Raw genomic sequence first — 20355 nt, 5'->3', positions numbered from 1 at the left:
ATTTGTTAGTCTCTAAGGTGCCACAAAGACTCCTCATTGTTTTTGCTGATACAGACTAACATGGCTGCCACTCTGAAACAGAGCTTAAATAAACTCACAATACATTTGAATTATTTGAGAGCACAACTTCTCTACTATAGTACTCTGGGTTTATTTTCATTTTCTTTTTCAGGTCAAGATAATACTGAAGTCAGTGGTTGTGCATTCTCCCACAACCAGCTTCCCTTACCACTTTCCCTTTGATGCTTTCAGTCTTTCTCACGCGTAGTCTGTTAACAGATTGTTGGATTCACAATTCTTCCATTCCTAACACAGCAACCTCTCACATCCACTTTGCCATTGCTGCAGTAGCACTGTGATGGTTGGGGATGGGAATGTACTTATATAGTGAAGTGTTCAATTAGAACCACCTCCCAGTGGCGCCGACAATATTTAGTAATACTTTTAATCCAATAGTGTCTTCTGTTGGTGGATCTTAAAATTTGAGATGCTTTCTCTCTCAGATATTGTTTCCCTATGGAAAGTGGCCATCTGTGAAATGTGTTCTTAGACACCCTGAGCCATCCATCTGCTGCAGCCTATGTGGCTCCTAAAGTAGCCAGGTACCATCCAAACCATGTTATGGAAAAGACCATAGACAAAGGAGAAGAGAAAGGCATCAGATGAAAAGTACCAGAGCATATTGAAGTCAATGGGAGCTGTGCTCTTGCATCTGAGGGCTGATCTACACTGGGGAGGATATCGATCTAAGATACGCAACTTCAGCTACGTGAATAGCATAGCTGAAGTCGAAGTATCTTAGATCAATTTACCTCGGGTCCTCACGGCGCGGGATCAACATCCGCGGCTCCCCATGTCAACTCCACTACCATCGCTCGCTCCGGTGGAGTTCCGGAGTCAATGGAAGCACGTTTGGGGATCGATATATTGCGTCTAGATGAGATGCGATATATCGATCCCCAAAAAATCGATCGCTACCTGCCGATACGGCGGGTAGTCTGGACGTATCCTGAGAGGCTGACTTAGCCTTTGAATTTGAAAGACACAATAATAGCAACAGGAAGGCAACAGAAGTTTATCATGTACAGATCCTGAAGACTTTAATAAGTAGGCAGACTATTCAATGTGAGTGGTAGAAACACCTTGATTAAGCAAGATATTTTAAAAAAGAAAGAGAAAAAACTAGAGGAATTATATCAGTGAATCACTGCATATGTAGTTTAAAACTGCAAGATTAATGAATTAACTGGGTTATTACTACAAAGTAAGGCATTAGAGGTGGCACTATGGGTAGAGAGGGATGATTTTAAAGTTAGCCATGAGTCTGAGAGCTAAATAATGTTATTTTAAGCTTGCAATAACTGTATAGTGAGGCTGCTGATGTCTGAGATTTTTATGAATTGGAAAAGAGACTGCTTACAATCTCTTCTGGCCATCAGCCTGATACCATATGGAATGCAGATTAAATAAGAGTGTTTTTCAGTGGTTTGCACACAATCTCACTTGTAGAAGCAGCTGGCAAAGTCAAGGGTAGAAAACTGGCCCACAGAATAGTAAGTGGAACTACAGCATGACTGGTTAGAAAGAAAAGCTGCTGCTAACTGACAGTGCTAAACAACATTGCATATTCCAAATGCATCAGTTACCTGGAGACAGAATTAAAATGCTTGGATGACATCTACCACATGAAGTGATTAGTTTAATACTTCTAACAGTAAAACTCCAAAGGTGCTTTGGAAAGCGTCACTAGTAATGTTTGAGAGGCATCTTCCAAATGTGTATTTAAAAAAGGATTCTAAAAAACTGCCCTTTTTGTCAGCAATCAGTGAAATATGGGCTAATCTAGAAGTTTAAAATCTTCTACAAGCTACATTTAATGACAGCTCTAATACCTAAAATGGACTTCACTGAAAGTGACATATTGCTTACAAAACAAATGAAGCTATTTGATATAATTAGTCAGCCTGCTCAGTAATAGGAGTACTGGACTTCTGAGGGTTGGAATACATTGAAGACACAAATATTTCATGAACTATGATTTTTCTGGTTGACAACACACTGAACGCTGCTTTCCCAGGTGATGATGGTGAAACGGCACAGCCTCATCTTGAATTAGTCACATTATACCTGCTGTAGATTATAGGAAAGCTTGAGGTTGCCTGTGAAGAAGTTAGAGTAGTGTTATCCCTTTGGCCTGAGCAGTTAGCCAATATTCAGGGCATTGCTAGGTTGTTACCATCGGAAGGAGAAATTGATGATGTAAGTCAGGTATTTCTATGCAGTAGTCTTGTTTATTTACAAATATATTGTACACAAAGTCTGTTTCCCTGAAGGCAGCAACAAACAGGAAGCAGTTTCCTTGTTTACAAATGCAGGTCTGCCTTTCCAACAAGCACTGTGCCCAGAAGAAGCTCTGTGTATCTGCTTTCTCCCAAGGTCATGATCACCACTGCTTCTCTTGCTTTTTTTCTGTCATGCTCCCAGAGACACACAGCTGCAACCAGTCAAACCCCTACTCCCTGCTTTTGCAATCAATCCAAGGGAAAGACTAAACTGTATGAGCCAAAGTTTCTGATCTGCCTTGCCATGCAGTTTATTGCCTTAGGTCCCTTCCAGTCCTACCATTCTGTGATTCTTACTGGTTAATTGCCTATTCCATTTACCCTGAGTGACAGGTAGTTAGTTTACCCATTGACTTTAACCAGGTCTGTGATTGATCAAAGACATGCTTGATGGCAGCCAGTAACACTGCAGCATAACAATAGATTATGGAGACATGAAAATTCAGTAGAAGGTATAAAAAAGGAAGAAAATTATACTTTGGCGATGGCTACACTTACAGCTGTACAGCGCTGGGAGTTACAGCTGTCTTCATACAGCTGTGTAGGGAAAGCGGTACAGTGTGGCCACATTTGCCACATTTGCAGCGCTGTTGGGAGTGGTGCATTGTGGGCAGCTATCCCACAGAGCACCTCGTCCCATTTTGGCACCGTGGGTTGTGGGAAGGGGACAGAAGGGTGCGGGTCATTCCGCTTCCTGTCCCAACGCCCCGTGGTGCATCGCTTCACATCCCAGCAGTCACAGTTTTTCTGTCCACATTTGGCGCCATTGTGAGTCTCCCAACGGTTTCTGTGCAGTGCGGTTTCTGTGGGAAATGGAGCCCGAGCTGCTGAGGACTTTGCTGATGACTGTCGCCAGCACATCACGTTTGGCAGTTGAGCTATTCCTTCAGCTCCAAAGTGACAGTGAGGAGTCTGACGATGATATCGAGTTGCCTGACGCATGTGACACTAAATTGCTTGTGGCATTCACAGAAATGCTCAGCACTGTGGAACGCTGCTTTTGGGCTCGGGAAACAAGCACTGAGTGGTGGGATCACATCATCATGGAAGTCTGGGATGATGAGCAGTGGCTGCAGAGCTTTTGGATGAGAAAAGCCACTTTCATGGGACTGTGTGAGGAGCTCGCCCCCGCCCTGCGGCGCAAGAACATGAGATTGAGAGCTGCCCTGCCAGTGGAGAAGCGGGTGGCTATTGCAATCTGAAAGCTGGCAACTGCAGACAGCTACCGATCGGTCGTGAACCAGTTTGGAGTGGGAAAGTCGACCATTGGAACCGTGATGATGCAAGTTTGCAGGGCCATTAATCGCATCCTGCTAAGAAGAACCGTGACTCTGGGGAACGTGCAGGACATTCTGGATGGCTTTGCACAAATGGGTTTCCCTAACTGTGGAGGCGCGATAGATGGGACGCATATTCCTATTCTGGCACCACCCCAGCTGGCATCCGAGTACTTTAATCGGAAGGGGTATTTCTCTATGGTTCTCCAGGCACTTGTGGATCACCATGGGCATTTCATTGACACTAACACAGGCTGGCCTGGAAAGGTGCATGATGCACGCATCTTTCGGAACAGTGGCCTGTTCAGGAAGATGCAGGCCGGGACTTTTTTCCCAGACCAGAAGATCACAGTAGGGGACGTCGAAATGCCCATTGTGATCCTTGGAGACCCCGCTTACCCATTAATGCCTTGGCTCATGAAACCATATACAGGAAAGCTTGACAGGAGCAAGGACTGGTTCAACTACAGGCTGAGCCGGTGCCGAATGACTGTGGAGTGTGCTTTTGGCTGTTTAAAAGGGCGCTGGTGATCTCTGTATGGGAAGCTAGACTTGGGGGAAAGCAGCATCCCTGCAGTTATATCCACGTGCTGTACCCTCCATAATATTTGTGAAGGGACGGGTGAAAGATTCAGTCAGGCATGGACCTCCAAGGTTCAACGCCTGGAGGCTGAATTTGCACAGCCAGAGAGCAGGGCTACTAGAGAGGCCCAGCACAGGGCTTCCAGGATCAGGGATGCCTTGAGGGAGGAATTTGAGGCTGAAAACTAACAGTAATGTTTGGTGCCTTGCACGGGAGTGAAGTGCAGTGGTTACAATAGTAGGAATCTGTTTTTCCTAAAATGATTTGCAGTGCATGTTTCTTTCCTGGGCTATGGTATCTTTCACTTTCTGCAATAATAAAGACTGTTTTCAAAGACAGGAATTCATTTATTGAAAAGAAAATAACTTTCTTGACAGACACACAACATTTTGGGAACCTAAAAGGGTAGGGGGTGGAGTGGTGAACTGTACAGTCACAGGTTTGAATATGTCCTGTCTGGAGTACTGTGCAATGATTGCTGCACTTCAGGGTGCCTATACTGCATGGTGATGGGGGTTGAGTGCAGAGGGTAAGGGTCGTAGTTCTCAGGGCTGGTTGGTGAACGTACAGGTGTTGGGGGCAGCTGGTGGTGGTAAGAACCTGGATGCTGGGGAAGGGGGTTTGGAGCTGACATTGGGGCACAAGGGAAAGAGCTTTGGGATGGAGGAGGGGCCAGCACGGTAGTGCTCTAACTGCATTGCTACGAGTGACTGGATACAGTCCATTTGGCTCGCCAGAATGCTTATCAGCAGCTTTGTGCTTTTCTTCTTAGCTGCTGTGTTTCTCTGGCGGAGCCTGCTTTCCCTTTGTCTCCAGTCCTGCAGTTTTCTACTCTCTCTGGAAGAGTGATCCATAACTGCTTTAAGCATGTCTTCTTTGCTTTTTCGCGGCTTCCTCCTGAGGTTTTGTAGCCTCTGCCCAGTGGATGATACGGGCAGTCCAGTAGTCAAGGACACTGTTCGAAAATGGCAACAGTTAAAACAAGACACAGGCTGCATTGTTTATAATCTCACCCAGACAGTTATTCCTACACAGTGAAGGAGTTTACAGTCTTCACTTTAGCATACTTTTCCCATACCAAACAGAGCGCACCTAACCCACAAGAGGCAGGAAATGGTGAGTAAGGCGGAATGATTGCTTCAGGGATGTGCAGGGTTTTCTGTGCATTGGGGAAAGCAAAATGCTGCAGGAGGCACACTGAACGCTCTCCCAACATTTTCCACAAGAGTTAATCCTGGAAGATATCTCGCTGCTGTGGTCTCCTGGGAAGAGCGGGGCGGGGGGTCTTCTACAGCAATGCGGATTCCGCCCCGGCCCCTATGCAGCTTGCCTGTGTGTAGCAATGGTTCCCCCACCATGGCAGGTCCTTTCAAAATTTTCTAAGAAGGCTTTAGCGTCATCACCTGCCTTGTAGGTGGGAAATTTTTTGGGATGTGGAACAATAACTGGCAAAAGGTTGGTAGGATTGGCTGTGTCATTCTGTTTAGTCTTTGCTTATTCCATGGCCTGCTGGTGGGCCTCCCTTTGGAGTTCCATCTGTCTTCGGTGGTCTGCATCTTTTGCTTTTTGTTCTCTTTTGTGGGCTTCCTCTTTGGCTCCTTGTTCTCTTTTGTAGGCTTCCTCTCTGATTTTTTCTTCTCTTTCTCTCAGCTCCACCTCTTTTTCTCTTATTTCTATTTCTTATTGTTTTCTTTCCATGTCTCGCTTGTGGTCGGCATCTCTGAGGTGTGCCTCTGCATCCAATCTTGCCAGTTCCTGTTTCAGGTCCTTGGTAGTCATGGTTCCTGCTTTCTTGTGTTGGGGTGCCCTCTGGTGTTTACTGCCTGAACTGCTGCTTATTTGTTGCCTTCCTAGGGTTGCTTAGCAACAGTGCCTTTCTCGGTAAAGTAAAAAGAAATAAAACCCTTTCATTTGCAGATGTGCTTTGCTGGAGTCTGTTGCTGACCACTTAAGCCTGCTTTGTTTAACAAAAGACCCTTGTTAAACCTTAATCTCTCTGCCTTCAGTGTACTCAGAAGGAAGAGAGAAAGAAAAAAAACCTGCAGACTTGCTTTTAAAACCCCCCTTTTCTCTGCTTATAAGCAGCTAGCAGAGAAAAAAGAAAAATAATAATCTTACTGGCTTTTGCTTTTAACTCACTGGCTTTTGGATTCTTATCCCAAAGCTGCACACCATGTCATAGTATCTTTCCCCAATCTGAACCTTCGAGTCCAAAAGTTGGGGTACCAGCGTGAATTCCTCTAAGCTTAATTACCTGCTTAGAGCTAATAAGCTGCCACCAATCAGGAATTCCAGTGCCTGATACACTCTGGTCCCCCCAAAAACCTTCCCTGGGGACCCCAAGACCCAAATTCCTTGAGTCTCACAACAAAGGGGAATAAACCATTTCCCTTCCCCCTCCTTCCTTCCTCCCAGCTCTTTCCCGCCCTGGGTACACTAGGAGATCACCGTGATTCAAACTCCTTGAATCACCACACAGAGAGGAATGTTACCTTCCCCCCATCTCCTCTTTTCCCTTCACCCAGAGGCAATACAGATTCAAACTCCGTGAATCTAAAACAAAGAGGAAATTCATCTTTCCCTTCTCCCACTGCTCTCTCTCCCTTCTCCACAACAATCCCCTGGTGAGTACAGACTCAGTTCCTTTGAGCCTTAACTAGGAGAAAAAAATCAAACAGGTCTTAAAAAGCAAAACTTTTAATAAAAGGAAAGAAAAAAGGTAAAAGTTGTCTCTGTACTTTATATGGTAAAAGTTACAGGGTCTGTCAGCTTATGGACACTAGAAAGAAGCCTCCCCCCAGCAAAATACAATTTAAAATACTTCCAGCAAACTACACATTTGCAAATACAGAAACAATCAAAAGACTATAACCGCTTTTCTTACTAAAATACGCACTATTCTAAATATATAAGAGACTGTAGCAGGGAGATTGGCAAGAAAACTGGTTGCCCATCTAGTCCCTTCCAGGACCCAGAAAGAACAAAGCAAAACCCAAAAAACACAAACAAAGGCTTCCCTCCACCGAGATTTGAAAGTATCTTGTCTCCTGATTGGTCCCCTGGTCAGGTGTTTGGTTCCCTGTTTGTTAACCCTTTACAGGTAAAAGAGACATTAACCCTTAACTATCTGTTTATGACACACCCCTCGCGGCACAGTGGTGTGGACACGTTAGCCTGACTGGGACAAGGACCACAGTGGCTCTCCCTATAAACTTGCACACGTGCATTGCCCACGCTCTGGCAGAAACTTTTGAAGAGATTACCGAGGCCGATTACCGCGACGTGATAGACCACATCAATGGGCTGTTCCACATCTAGGCATGCATGCATGCAGCCCTAACCCTCCCTCCTCTCCCGAAACATTTGCATCCTGAAACTAAAAGCTGTTTACCGGGAACCCGCTCCTCTGCTTGTCCTTCTCCAACTAGTTCCAGCTGCTACGACTGGCTGCCTTCCTCCTGGCTTGAGAAGAGCTCCTGGCTGCATGCCTCCTGGGACTCCGGGATGTCTCCCACCACCCCAGTACCCTCACTCTTGGTTTCCTCCCCCCTCCTCCCCTTCCCCCTCCTCTAACCCACCCTCCCCGCCCCGCTCTGAAGTGTCCATTGTGGTCGTCGGATTGGCAGTGGGGTCACCCCCAAGTATCGCGTCCAGCTCCTTGTAAAAACGGCAGGTCATGGGGGCAGCACCTGAGCGGCGGTTTCCCTCGCGGGCTTTGCAATAGGCACTCCGCAGCTCCTTTACTTTAACCCTGCACTGCACTGCATCCCAGTCATGGCCCCTTTCCAGCATGGCCCTTGATATCTGCCCATAGGTATCGTAATTCCTACGGCTGAAGCGCAGCTGGGACTGCACAGCTTCCTCACCCCAAACACTGATGAGGTCTAGCAACTCACCATTGCTCCATGCTGGGGCTCGTTTGGCACGTGGAGGCATGGTCACCTCGAAAGATTCACAGATTGATTCCACTCCACACCTGGCTGAGCAAACAGGAAGGGGATTTTTAAAATTCCCGGGGTGTTAAAAGGGCGGGTCACCTGAGGCCAGGGCAGTAGAGTGCAAACTGATGAGCAGAGTGGCTGAACAGGCATTCTGGGATACCTCCTAATACCTCAGAGGCCAATTACAGCACTTTTGGTGGCCACACTGGCGGAGCAGCGCTGCATCACCAGCGCTGCAATCCTTATACCCCAAGCAGAGCAGGAGTACAGCCAGCGCTGCAGTCAGGGAGATGCAGCGCTGTATGTGCCTTGCAAGTGTGGACAGTGAGTAAGTTGCAGCGCTGGTGGTAGGTTTACAGCGCTGCAACTCTACAGTGTAGCCAAGGCCTATATCTCTCTGTTTACCTACTCAAAGATTAAAACCTGCAGTACTGCTGCTGTCAATATCCTGAAATAGAGATTTCTGTGCAAAACACAATTTAAGTGATTTTTTTTTGCTTTAATGATGCTAAATTACAAAATGTGATGGCATCAGCTTCCTCACTTCAGTGGATCAATTATTTCTGTCAAAAAAGAAGAAAGCTGGTTTTTTGTGCACTGTTGTAAATTTATACTTTTAAATGTATTCACATAGGTTAAAATGAGGACTGTCAATAATTGCAGTTAACTCACGGTTAAATAAAAAATAATGGTGATTTAAAAAATTAATCACGATTAATGGCAGTTTTAATCACACTGTTAAACAATAGAATACTAATTGAAATGTATTAAATATTTTGGATGTTTTACTACAGTTGAATATAGTATTCTAATTGAAATCAAAGTGTATATTATTTATTACAAATATTTGCAATGTAAAAATGATAAAATAAATAGTATTTTCACCTCATACAAGTGCAATCTCTGTCATGAAAGTGCAACTTACAAATGTCAATTTTTTTTTTTTGGTTACATAACTGCACTCAAAAACAAAATAACGTAGGCTTTGAGGTTTTACAAGTCCACTCAGCCCCACTTCTTGTTCAGCCAGTCGCTCAAACGAGTTTGTTTACATTTATAGGAGATAATGCTGCCCTCTTCTTATTTACAATGTCACAAGAAATTGAGAACAGGCATTTGCATGGCACATTGCAAGGTATTTAGGTGCCAGATTTGCTAAACATTTGTATGCCCTTTCATGCTTCGGCCACTATTCCAGAGGACATGCTTCCGTGCTAATGATGCTTGTTTAAAAAAAATGCATTAATTAAATTTGTGACTGAACTCCTTGGGGGGAGAATTGTATGTCCTCTGCTCTGTTTTACCTGCATTCTGCCATATATTTTGTGTTATAGCAGTCTTGAATGATGACCCAGCATGTTTTGTTCATTTTAAGAACACTTACAAAATGCAAAGAAGGTACCATAGTGAGATTTCTAAAGATAGCTACAGCACTCGATCCAAGGTTTAAGAATCTGAAGTGCCTTCCAAAATCTGAGAGGGATGAGGTGTGGAGCATTCTTTCAGAAGTCTTAAAAGAGCAATGCTCCGATGCGGAAACTGCAGAACCCGAACCACCAAAAAAGAAAATCAACCTTCTGCTGGTGCGATCTGACTCAGATAAGGAAAATGAACATGTGTCAGTCCACACTGCTTTGGATTGTTATTGAGCAGAAGCCGTCGTTAGCATAGACGCATGTCCCGCTGGAATGGTAGTTGAGGCATGAAGGGACATGAACCTTTAGCGCATCTGGCATGTAAATATCTTGATGCTGGCTACAACAGTGCCATGAGAATGCATGTTCTCACTTTCAGGTGACATTGTAAACAAGAAGCAGGCAGCATTATCTCCTGCAAATGTAAACAAAGTTGTTTGTTCAAGCGATTGGCTAAACAAGGAGGACTGAGTGGACTTGCAGGCTCTAAAATTTTACATTTTTATTTTTGAATGCAGTTTTTTTTTCACATAATTTTACATTTGTAATTTCTACTTACGTGATCAAGAGATTGCACTACAGTACTTGTATTCGGTGAATTGAAAAATAGTGTTTATTTTGTTTTTTTTACAGTGCAAATACTTTTAATTAAAAATATAAACTGAGCACTGTACATTTTGTATTCTGTGTTGTAATTGAAAGCAATATATTTGAAAATGTGGAAAACATCCCAAAATATTTAAATAAATGATATTCTATTATTGTTTAACAGTGTGACTAAGTGTGATTAATTTTTTTAATCGCTTAGCAGCCCTAGTTAAAATGTATTGAGCCCCAAACTTTGACTATGGCCAAGGAGTTCACTGAGTAGCTTGGGGGGCTGTGTGAGTGCATACAAGTGAGTGCAATTAACTCATCTTTTCACTTCCCTGGTGCTGGCCTGCTTGTGCACTGAGCTGGCCTCTGAGGGCTGTTATAAATTATGCTAGCTGCGCGTGAGCCCAGGGAGCTGGTATGGCAGCCAGGGACAATTGGGGCTTGCCCTCTATACACTGGCTGCAGGGAGGGGTGAGCAGCATAGGAGCCATTGTGCAAGCTCTGTGCCACCAGATGGTCTTCCTCTGCTAGTGTGATCATCCTAGGGCTGGCTTCACTGGCTTTAGGTCCACTTTTTGCAAGTGCAGCAGCACAAGCACCCAGGATGCAGCCCAGAATTAGTTTCTTTCCTTTTTGCGTAAAATTTATATTCCTGAGGGAATTCTGCATCAGCAAATTAAAAATTCTGTGCCAAAAAAAAAAATTCTGTGCACAATATTTTAAAATTCTGCAAATGTTATTTGTCACTTAGGGTATGGCTACACTTGAAATTTCAAAGCGCTGCCGCGGCAGCGCTTTGAAGTGTGAGTGTAGTCGGAGCGCCAGCACTGGGAGAGAGCTCTCCCAGTGCTGCACGTAAACCACATCCCTTACGGGTGTAGCTTGCAGCGCTGGGAGCCGCGCTCCCAGCGCTGCAGCAGTGATTACACTGAGGCTTTACAGCTCTGTATCTTGCAGTGCTCAGGGGGGTGTTTTTTCACACCCCTGAGCGCGAAAGTTGCAGCGCTGTAAAGTGCCAGTGTAGCCATGGCCTAAATAAATGGCTCCAGCATGGCAGTGGGGAGTACAGGCCACTGACTACATTGAGGTGGGAGATCACCCTGAAGCCGCTACCTCCTCCAGTGTATAGGGACTCAGCAGTGAAGCTGCATCTGACCCTGACACAGTGCAAGGGCTGGGCCCTGCCCCATAAACACCCTGAAGCCCTGCCCCTCTGGACCAAGTGGGCCAAGCATGGGTGGGCAGGCTCAGCCCAGCAGGATCCAAGAGTGGAGGGACTTATTGTGGGGGGATCCAGGTGTGGGGTGAGAGGTTTCTGTGTGGGGCAATCTGGGTGTGGGTGGCTCAGTGGGAAATCTGGCTGTACAGAAGCTTGTTGGGGGGTTCCGGGTGTAGGGCAATGGATCTCTGAAAGGGAACCATGTGAAGGTGGTTGGAGCTCAGCAGGGGGGATCTGGGTGTGGGGGCTCAGTGGGGAAATCTGGATGCAGGGTGATTGAGGCTTGATGGGGTGGAGATCCAGGTGTAGCTGGTTGGGGATCAGTGGGGTGGGGATCTGGGTGTGTGGAGCTCATCAGAGGGGTCCAGGTGTAGGAGAGTAGGGCTTGTCAGGGTGAGGGTTTGATGGGCCTACTTAATGGGGGAGTCCCAGCTGCTGATGAGGGGAAACTACATGCTGGGCTCCCACTCCCCCCCCCATGATTCCACTATCCCCTTTTCTTCTCCATCCCCCTCCCCTCACTCCCACATTCACCTCCTCCAGCCCTATTCCACCCCCTTCCTTCCCCACTCTCTTCTCCTCACCCCTCTTCCCTCATTTTGCCCACCCCCCTGTGATGTTGACATGAACTGTGACCATATAGATCATTGTTGCAACCAAGGTCCTAAAGTTGCACCAAATCTTGTACAAAGAAGGTCAAGTAAGGTGTCTATGAAAAATCTGTAATTTGCTGCTTATGATTATACTGTCTGTATGTGTGTATCATTTTTGTGTGTGAAGTTATAAATAAGGGCTATGTACTTGTATCTCAATGTGTTTGATTCTAAATACCATTAGTGAAGTATTTGGTCTTTCTTGGGAAAGAATTCTTCAGATTAAGTGCCCAATCAAGAAACACTTAATTGACAATGGACTTTGGGAGACTCCAATCCGCATATGAGGAGTCTTCCTGGGAACATTCAAGATAGCATATGAGCAATGGCTGCTCTACCTGTAAAGAACTGAGTCATGCAGGGACATGTGACTTGCCCATGTGACTCCAAACTCCATCTTGCTGCTGTGATTTTCCACAGTAAGAACAAAGGGGTGTCCTTCCACATAGCAGAGGATATAAAAGGCTGTGGAAATCCCTCCGTTTTGTCTTCAGTCTTGCTTCTTACCTCTGGAGGAACTTTGCTACAAATTGAAGCTCTGAACAATGGACTGAATGACCCATCCAAGCTATGGATGTACTCCAGAGACATGACTTAAGCCAGCAATTTATTCCATCACTGCTATAAGCCTGAACCAAGAACTTTGCCATTACTGTACATAATTGATTCCTTCAACCGATTTAACTCATCTATATTTCTTTCGTTTTGAGAATAAACCGTTTAGATTTTAGATTCTAAAGTATTGGCAACAGCATGATTTGTGAGTAAGTTCTAACTGGTATATTGACCTGGGTGTGAGGCTTGGTCCTTTGAGAGAACCATTTTTCTTTTACTGGGGTATTCATCCCCATAAGGAGTGGTGCTGGTGGTGATACAAGAGAATTGGAGTACCTGAGGGAATTGCTTGTATGACTTCTGGTTAGCCAGTGGGGTGAAACCAAAGTCCTCTCTGTTTGGCTGATTTGATGTGCTTTAGTAATAAAGGAACCCTAGCCTTGGTGTGACTGCCCTGCTCGAAGAAATTTGTCCTGAATTGATACTCTCAGTAGTGTCCCACCAGAGGCCACTTTGTTACAATGGTGTAGTCGTGCTAGGATCCACAGAACCAGGTCTATTAAGTTTCGGTTCAGAACCCCATGCTATCCAAATTTGAATTTTGGGATTGAGAGTTTTGTTGCGTTAAAGATCAGTGACCGTGAGCCAGAAAGCAACAGCAGAAGCAATGAAACTGCAAGCCCTGCGAGAGCCTGCAATTTGAACATAATCAAAATCTGGCAAAAATTCAAATGAGAGAGAAGCAAGCCTTGGCCCAGCTGGAAAAAGAAGCTGCTGAGAAATGGAAGGAAGCTGCTGAAAGAGAGGAAAGGGCTCGTAGGGGGTGTATGGAACTGCTGGCTGCTCAGGACAGGGTTTGTCAAATGCAACAAGAAACTGCAAGACTTAGGCTCCAAATTAAAAAAAAAAGCAATGGAAGAACTGCAGAGACGGTATTATCTTGAAAATCCAGTTTATAACAATGTTGGTATGTTGTAATCCTCTGAGCAGTTTTCTGTGTTTAACCCATCCTGCTATGACCGGTGGGAGGGGGGAGTCTAACATGGTGGGAAATAGCTCTTTGTGTAAAGAAAACAGTTTGTCTGTGAATGTTTCTGAATGTCTGTCTAATATCTCAGAAGTAAATCTGAAATTAGATCAAGCACAAAAAGAACTCATTGGTCAGGAAAATGTTTCTCAGGAGCAGATTAAAGTGGATGGTCAGGTTAAAGCCCTAACTGAGGAAGGAAAGGGTAGATTTTTTGATGGATGAATTGTTGGCTAATACAGCTTGCAAAAGTAAACCTGAGAAAGGTGACTGTGATTTGTTAGAAGTAGCTCAGTGCAGTGTGGAGAACAGCAGTTTACCTGGTAAGGAAGCTGCCCTGCTCAGTATTTGTCTGTAACCAGCCCTGTGTGCTGGGATAAGGGAGAGGAGGACAAGAAAACGTTGGCAGAGCCTAGGCAGCCTTGTAAGCTAATAGCTTTGTCTAATCAGCAGTTTGGGAACGCAAGATTAATGGAAGATGAGTGTCTCTCTACCTTACCTGTTGTCTGTGTGGAGAATGGTGAGAGTGAAGGAAATGTGCCTCTGTCTGTTAGGGGTATTGACTTGCCTATAGAAAAAGCTACTTCAATGTCCAAGCAATTGTCTGTGAACAGCCCTGTGTGCTGGGACAAGGGAAATGAGATCCCAAGCTGTGTGTCTGTTAAAGGGGAATGTTTCTCAAGCTCTTCTTTGTCTGTGAAGCAGAAAGAAAGTGCTTCTCAGTTTACGCTACTTGACAATTTGTCAGTGGTCCCAGAGTTGGTTCTGGATACAGCTAAAGCCCAGAAAGAGAATGGTCCTAAGTTTGTGTCTGCTAGGGAGAATGGCACTGTAACTACGATGCATTCAGTTGGCGTCCTAGCAAAATCCCAGAGACCAGACAATTCTGGTGCTTGTATTTTGCCTGCAACTAATGTGTTGCTGGGAAAGAGTGTAGCAACTCTGTCTGATCAGGGTGATACCCTAGCTGGGCACAAGGAAAGCATAAAGGTGATTTGATTGTGTTGCCCACTGACAGTGTTGAAACTTGTAACAAGGAGGAAATGATTCCTAAGCCTATTGAGCCTGACAACTTGCAGGTTGCCAGTGACTTTGAGAAAAGTTGCAGAGGGAAAGAAAGTACCTCTTACCTTTTGTCTAGTGAGTTTATGAGCTTGCCTAAAAGGAGATTGTGTAAAAATCATCCTGATGGGCCAGAAATGATTTTGAATGTAAGTGAGACCCAGAAAGAGTCTGTTGTTCAGGAAAATGTTCCTTTAGAGCAAGCCCTAGGTAAAGAGGGTAAGGGCAGAATTTCTGTGAGGGGTGAATTGTTACTTAGAGAAACTCATAGGGAAAAGAATCCTCATGGTAATCTGTGCAAGCAGTTTGCTGTAACTGAAGGGTGTGGAAGTGATTTGATCAAGGAAGTTTCTGTTGTGAATGGATCTATTGACTTTCCTTTTGAGAACTCCAGTGTGGATCACTTAGAAAAGGTCTCAGATAAAATGAAAATTGTCAGGGAATTTGAACAGCTCTATGACCAAGTGGCTGTGTTTGGTCGGTTTGTTGGGAAGACAATGGTGTTGGGATAGAAACGTCTCCATGCTGATTCTTTAAGTGAGCAGTCTGTGCTTCAGGGTCTGAGGACAGATTTGGTTACTGGGGTTTCAGAGCAGAACAGTTTTATAGCTGAATGCTTAAAAATGCAGGGTAGAGCAAGCAAACTCACCCTCAGACTCTTTGGATTTGTGTGGTATCTCTGGCCTATTTTATGTAGAGTTATGGTTTATTTGCTGATTTGGTGTACAGGATATATTAATACACAAAATTCTGCTTGGTCTTTGCAATACTAAAATCAAGTCTCTTCACTCCAATGTACAGTTTTTATAATGACATCAATATTGTACATTAAAAATTATGTATTCCAGAATGGTTATTTCACAGCCACCTATTGTAATAGCTACACCGAAAATGGAATCCCAGTAGTGCCTATATGGACAGGTTTCACTGCATTTCCAATGGTTATATTATCTTTCACTCAGAATATGAATCATATGGGGCATTACATGCTTTATTCTTTGGAATTCATTTTGATACAATTAATAGCCTCTTTTCTTTTGTTTCTTCCCCTTTCCAGTCACACCCAGCTTGTCAGGGCCCTGACTTCACTTGGCATCTCTTTAATATCAATGGACACAGCCCACTAATTCAGCACTTCCTCCAGAGCTATAATGTTGAACCACAGTCTGGACAAGACATCTTGATTCACAGGAGGGAGATCTGCAAGCCTATACCATATCCTTATGATCAACTCAGAAACATTAGAGATGGAAAAATCTTGTTACGTCACATTCTATCCATTCCCCAAGAGTGCAGGATTATTTCTTACAGCATATTATTGGATTTTTTCTGTGTTCAGTAGTAAATGTCTCAAGCTTTCAGGTTTTCCCTCTTTCCATTGAGAAACTATTCCACAAGCTAACAAACCTCATACTTTGTGTTTCCTGAAAGCTAGCCTGAATTAATCACCACTCATTTTCATCCAATTACTTCTAGTTCTGTCTTCTGACCATCTCACACAATTGTCTCCCTCTTTGTGTTTATGCCCTTCATATTATTATAGAAAGACTGCCATCCCTTTCCTATACCCCTAGACGTTGCTTAGCCAAGTTATACATATTTAGTTATTTTAATCTCTCTTCATAAACCAGCCGTAGCCCCTTTATCACGTTTATAATGCCCTCTTATATGCTTCAGTGAGGAAAACAGAGACAGGTCAGAGTCTGCTTACTCTCCTTCCCCAGTCGGTGGATTGCTGGCTTGGTCTGTGTGGCTGCAGAACTTTGTTCAGTTGCAGGACCAGACCTTAAGTTGATTATGGCTTCGAACTGCCAGGGACCAGATTGAGGAAGAGGTGGTATAAGAACACATTAACAGATTGGCTCCACACCAGCTGGGCGATTTATAACCATACTGGTGGTAACCTTCAAGGGAATTGCTTTGCATTGAACAGAGACAGGATGACAGGCTCTCACTAACAGAATAGGAAGGTTAAGAAAAAAATGTGGGAGGGAGCACCTGAATAAAATGGGAGATAAAATGCTGTCTAAATTTAGATTAGGGTTAAAATGCAAATATTTTTCTACTGGGAGTTTGAGTGCTCATAAAAATTAAGGGAGCAATGCCAGGAGGGAGTGTGACAGATTTACGTTACCAATCTGCCTGGGGCCACAGTTGATCAGGCTGGGGCTCCAGGATCTTTTTGGGAAGGAGATGAGGCACACCAAGTGTCTAAATTTTAAAGCTTTATTGATAAAATAATAAAATAATAGCAGAGAGGGCTGGGAACACTCCCATGTCACTCAGGGGATGAAAGAAAGTGTTAATGCCCCAAGCCCTAACCCACCTTCGGTCTCACACACGCACGACCCAAATAGGCCAAGTCTGGGTGTAACGTCAGAAAAAGAGTTGCAGGGGGGGGGGGGGGGAGAAGTGGACGGGAGTGCTGTCCTGGGCAGAGGCCATCCAAGGATCTGCTGTGCTCTGAGTTGCTTCAGCTCTCAAGAGGGTTTTTAAGTCCTGGGCTCCTTGGGGTGGGGGTTTTCATTCGGGGCCCTCTGTTCCTGGTGCTCCTTGTACCAGTCCAAACAGGTTTGCTATGGCCTCCCTGGTTTCCCGGCTCCGGAGACTGTTTTCCTTTCTGTTGGCCTTTGCTGTTGCCATTTCGTTCACTCTCACTGTTCTCACTGTTATCTCTGCAGCTCTGTGTCTCAACTTAGTTCTCTTCTCACAGCTGGTTGGGGTGGTTGGACTTCCCTCTTTCTGTGTTGGCAGGTAGCAGCTGGCCTTGGGCTAGAGTTAGCTTCTTATCTTCAGACTGAACTTGATAGATGCAGTGTTGAATTAACCCATTCTCTGCTTTCTTCTTTCGCTCCCCTCCTCGGCCTCTCGTACCAGCAAAGGAAACTTCCACTCCCCACTCACACACCTTTGACCCTCCCCAAAATGCTTTGTGATGCTAGCAACAGCGTTAGCAATACACAATGCTGATCTGCCTTCCCAAGGGAGAGGGCCTTGGGATGTGACAGGCTGACAGGAGGCTCAGCCTTTACCACTCTTGCTCCTTTGATCCTAGCCATGAAGATCCCCTATTCTAATCCTAACTTCCCTGATATAAAGCTCTACCATTATGCCATAATCCTGACTGTAAATGTCTATGCTATTCCAGTCCTGAGCCCCCCATCCCTGCTACAGCTCTACCAATTCATCTCAGTCCTAACTTATGCATCCCCTATTATTCCTCTCATATGTCCTTTAGCAAAGAAAAAAACAAAGCAGACAATATTTTTTCTTTTATGTTTCAAACTACGGAGTCCACTCCAACCTACGCAGATGTGATCCAACAGAGTTTTAATCATATTCGCTGTCTGGACAATGCATTCAAAAGAGTGCACCAGAGACACTGTAGAGAAATGAAGGATTTTGACCAGCACCAGTGGAAGGAGAAGCAAGAATTCCTCAGGTACAAAAATGAGTGTAGTTTCATTCTACCATATTCTGTGATGATCTGAACCCAACTGGTGATTTCCTTGTCTGCCACCGGTGAAACCTGTTACCTAACATTGATTCCAGAGGCACTTTGGGGCATGAGGAAATGTGGGGATGGCTTTGTGTTGCTAGTTATTCCAGGGGGATACAGAGATGCAGTGTGCTGTTGTCTGATATTGCTTGAGGGGTCTGTGAGCCAATGCTTATCCAAAGGAATTTAAGAATATAGTGTGTTTTGGAAGGGAGATCATGAATTTTGGTGAGGGTAACAGGGTGATTAAGAAAGTGAGTTTGGAGGGGGTGTAGAATGCAGAGCTTTCAGTGTTTATGGATTTGGGGATACAGGGGTTAGCTAACGTCAATTCCAAAGTGGTGAAGAAATCCACTCCTAAACTTTCTTTGATTGCGCTAGGTGATTTAAGAAATCTTTTCTATCCTTAATACTTAAATACCTTTGAACAGATTATATTGCTTTTCTCTCTCTCTCTCTCTATCTCCCTGGCCTCCTCACTCCACAGAAAAGAGAAGCAATTGCTGTCAGAGAAAGGAGAGATGAGGAAGCTGAACCAATTGCTGACCCCTCACCTGGATGTACTCTTCAGTTCTGACAAGACTTCAAGTCTGCAGAAGTGTCTTCATCCAGAAACAACCATAAGTCAAACAGCACCCTGAGCAACCAAGAATTCATGATTCCCCCAACATACATTGACATAAATGTCCATTCAGACCTTCATATGCATCTTAACCGTATATTTTGGGCAGCCCACCCTAAAGCTTTCTCCACCAGTTAGGAACAGAGAAACCTGAAAAAATGTGAAGAGTCAGTTCACAGAAGTACTCTGAGTTTAAAAGTTTGATTTCTAACCTCACTGATCTGTAAAACTGGGCTGGAAAAATTTTATAGCATTGCAAGAATGGAAGTAATATGAAAATGAAAAGTCACCTGAATATAATAGTTTCATAGTTTGGTTCTTTGCCAAAGATTTGAGTTGTTCCTTGTTTTATCTAAAGTGGCTTGGTCCCAGGCTGAAAGGCATTGTAGTTCAGACTCAGTGCATCCCCTTGCCAACACTATACAGTAGTGGAGCTGTGCTGGCCAGCTGCAGACCCTCCCAGACAGGAGGCTCTCTGTGCTGGTGAAACCTGCAATGAATCCAGCCCTGTGTCTCGGTTTTCCATTGTATAAAATAGGAATATTTTATCCAGGGCCACCTGGGGCGGGGGGGGCAAGTGGGGCAATTTGCCCTGGGCTCCGCAGGGGCCCCCACAAGAATGCCAGAGGCTTCCTCCCTGGCCTGACCCTGCCTCTATCCCTATCCCGGAGCCTCAGTGCATCCAGGAGCGTCGCTGGACAGCGCTGCAGCGTGGCTCCAAGGCCTGAGCCCCTCTGCATTCAGAGCTCTGTGGTAAGGAGGCGGGACTGTGAGCTCCAGGTTGAGGGGAAGGAGCTCAGGCCCTGCTGGAGCTTGCAGCCCCACCCCCTTACCACACGACTCTGAGCAGGGAGATCAGGCCCCGGCGGAGCCACGCTGCAGCTGTCCAGGGACGCTCCTGGATGCGCTGAGGCTCTGGGTGAGCCAGGGCTAAGGGGCAGGGAGTCCTGGGGACAGTCAGGGGGCGGGGGGGGGAGGGGACAGGGAACGGAGGGGGTTGGATTGTGGGCATTCTGGAGGTCTGTCAGGACTCAGCAGGAGGGTAGATAGGAGTCAGGGGGGGAGTCCCAGGGTGGTGGTTAGGGATGGGGTCTCTGGGGGACGGTGAGGGGACAAGGAGCAGGATGGGTCGGGGATTCTGAGTGTGGGTGGAGGTCAAAGAGGGGGCAGGGCCAGGCTGTTTGAGAGGCACAGCCTTTCCTACCCTAAAGTTCATTCAGCAGTTTGAGGCTTGCAGAAGAGCCAAGCTGTTAACTTTTCCATTAGGGCTACCATCCCTTTCACTTCTCAAATGCCAAATTATAGCCTATATTTAATTTCAGTACCATAGGCAGATTCATGTCAGGGGAGGGTAGTTTCATTTAAAATTAGCCACTGGGGGAGGGATCACATGAAAAGAGCAATATCCTTCCCAAGCCTACCAAGGGAGAACCCCCTCCCCTGCATTCCCTGAGGCTTCAGAGGGGTTAATTCAGTGGTTCTCAAACTTTTGTTCTGGTGACCCCTTTCACATAGCAAACCTCTGAGTGCGACCTCCCCCCATATAAATTAAAAACACTTTTT

At 45.2% G+C, this 20355-nt stretch overlaps 1 protein-coding gene across 5 annotated transcripts in view; it reads left to right on the top strand.

Annotated features, from left to right (window-relative positions):
* Nucleotides 1-19583, top strand: part of FAM227A (family with sequence similarity 227 member A) — a 55159-nt gene extending 35576 nt beyond the window's left edge. For 2 of the 5 annotated variants that reach the window (XM_030546376.1, XM_030546370.1), the window contains 3 exons: nt 15729-15886; nt 17961-18113; nt 18658-19583. In XM_030546376.1, coding sequence (XP_030402236.1) covers nt 15729-15886; nt 17961-18113; nt 18658-18811 — 465 coding nt within the window. In that variant the 3' untranslated portion in view covers nt 18812-19583. The remainder of the gene's footprint in view (nt 1-15728; nt 15887-17960; nt 18114-18657) is intronic. The other 3 variants (XM_030546378.1, XM_030546377.1, XM_030546380.1) reach the window with 2 other exon arrangements.
* Nucleotides 19584-20355: the final 772 nt, after the last annotated feature.

This window comes from Gopherus evgoodei, chromosome 1 (genome assembly GCF_007399415.2).
Source record: "Gopherus evgoodei ecotype Sinaloan lineage chromosome 1, rGopEvg1_v1.p, whole genome shotgun sequence".
In the NCBI taxonomy this organism is placed as follows: Eukaryota; Metazoa; Chordata; order Testudines; family Testudinidae; genus Gopherus; species Gopherus evgoodei.
Note: the sequence above shows the minus strand (reverse complement) of the source record. Positions and strands in the feature narration are given on the sequence as shown.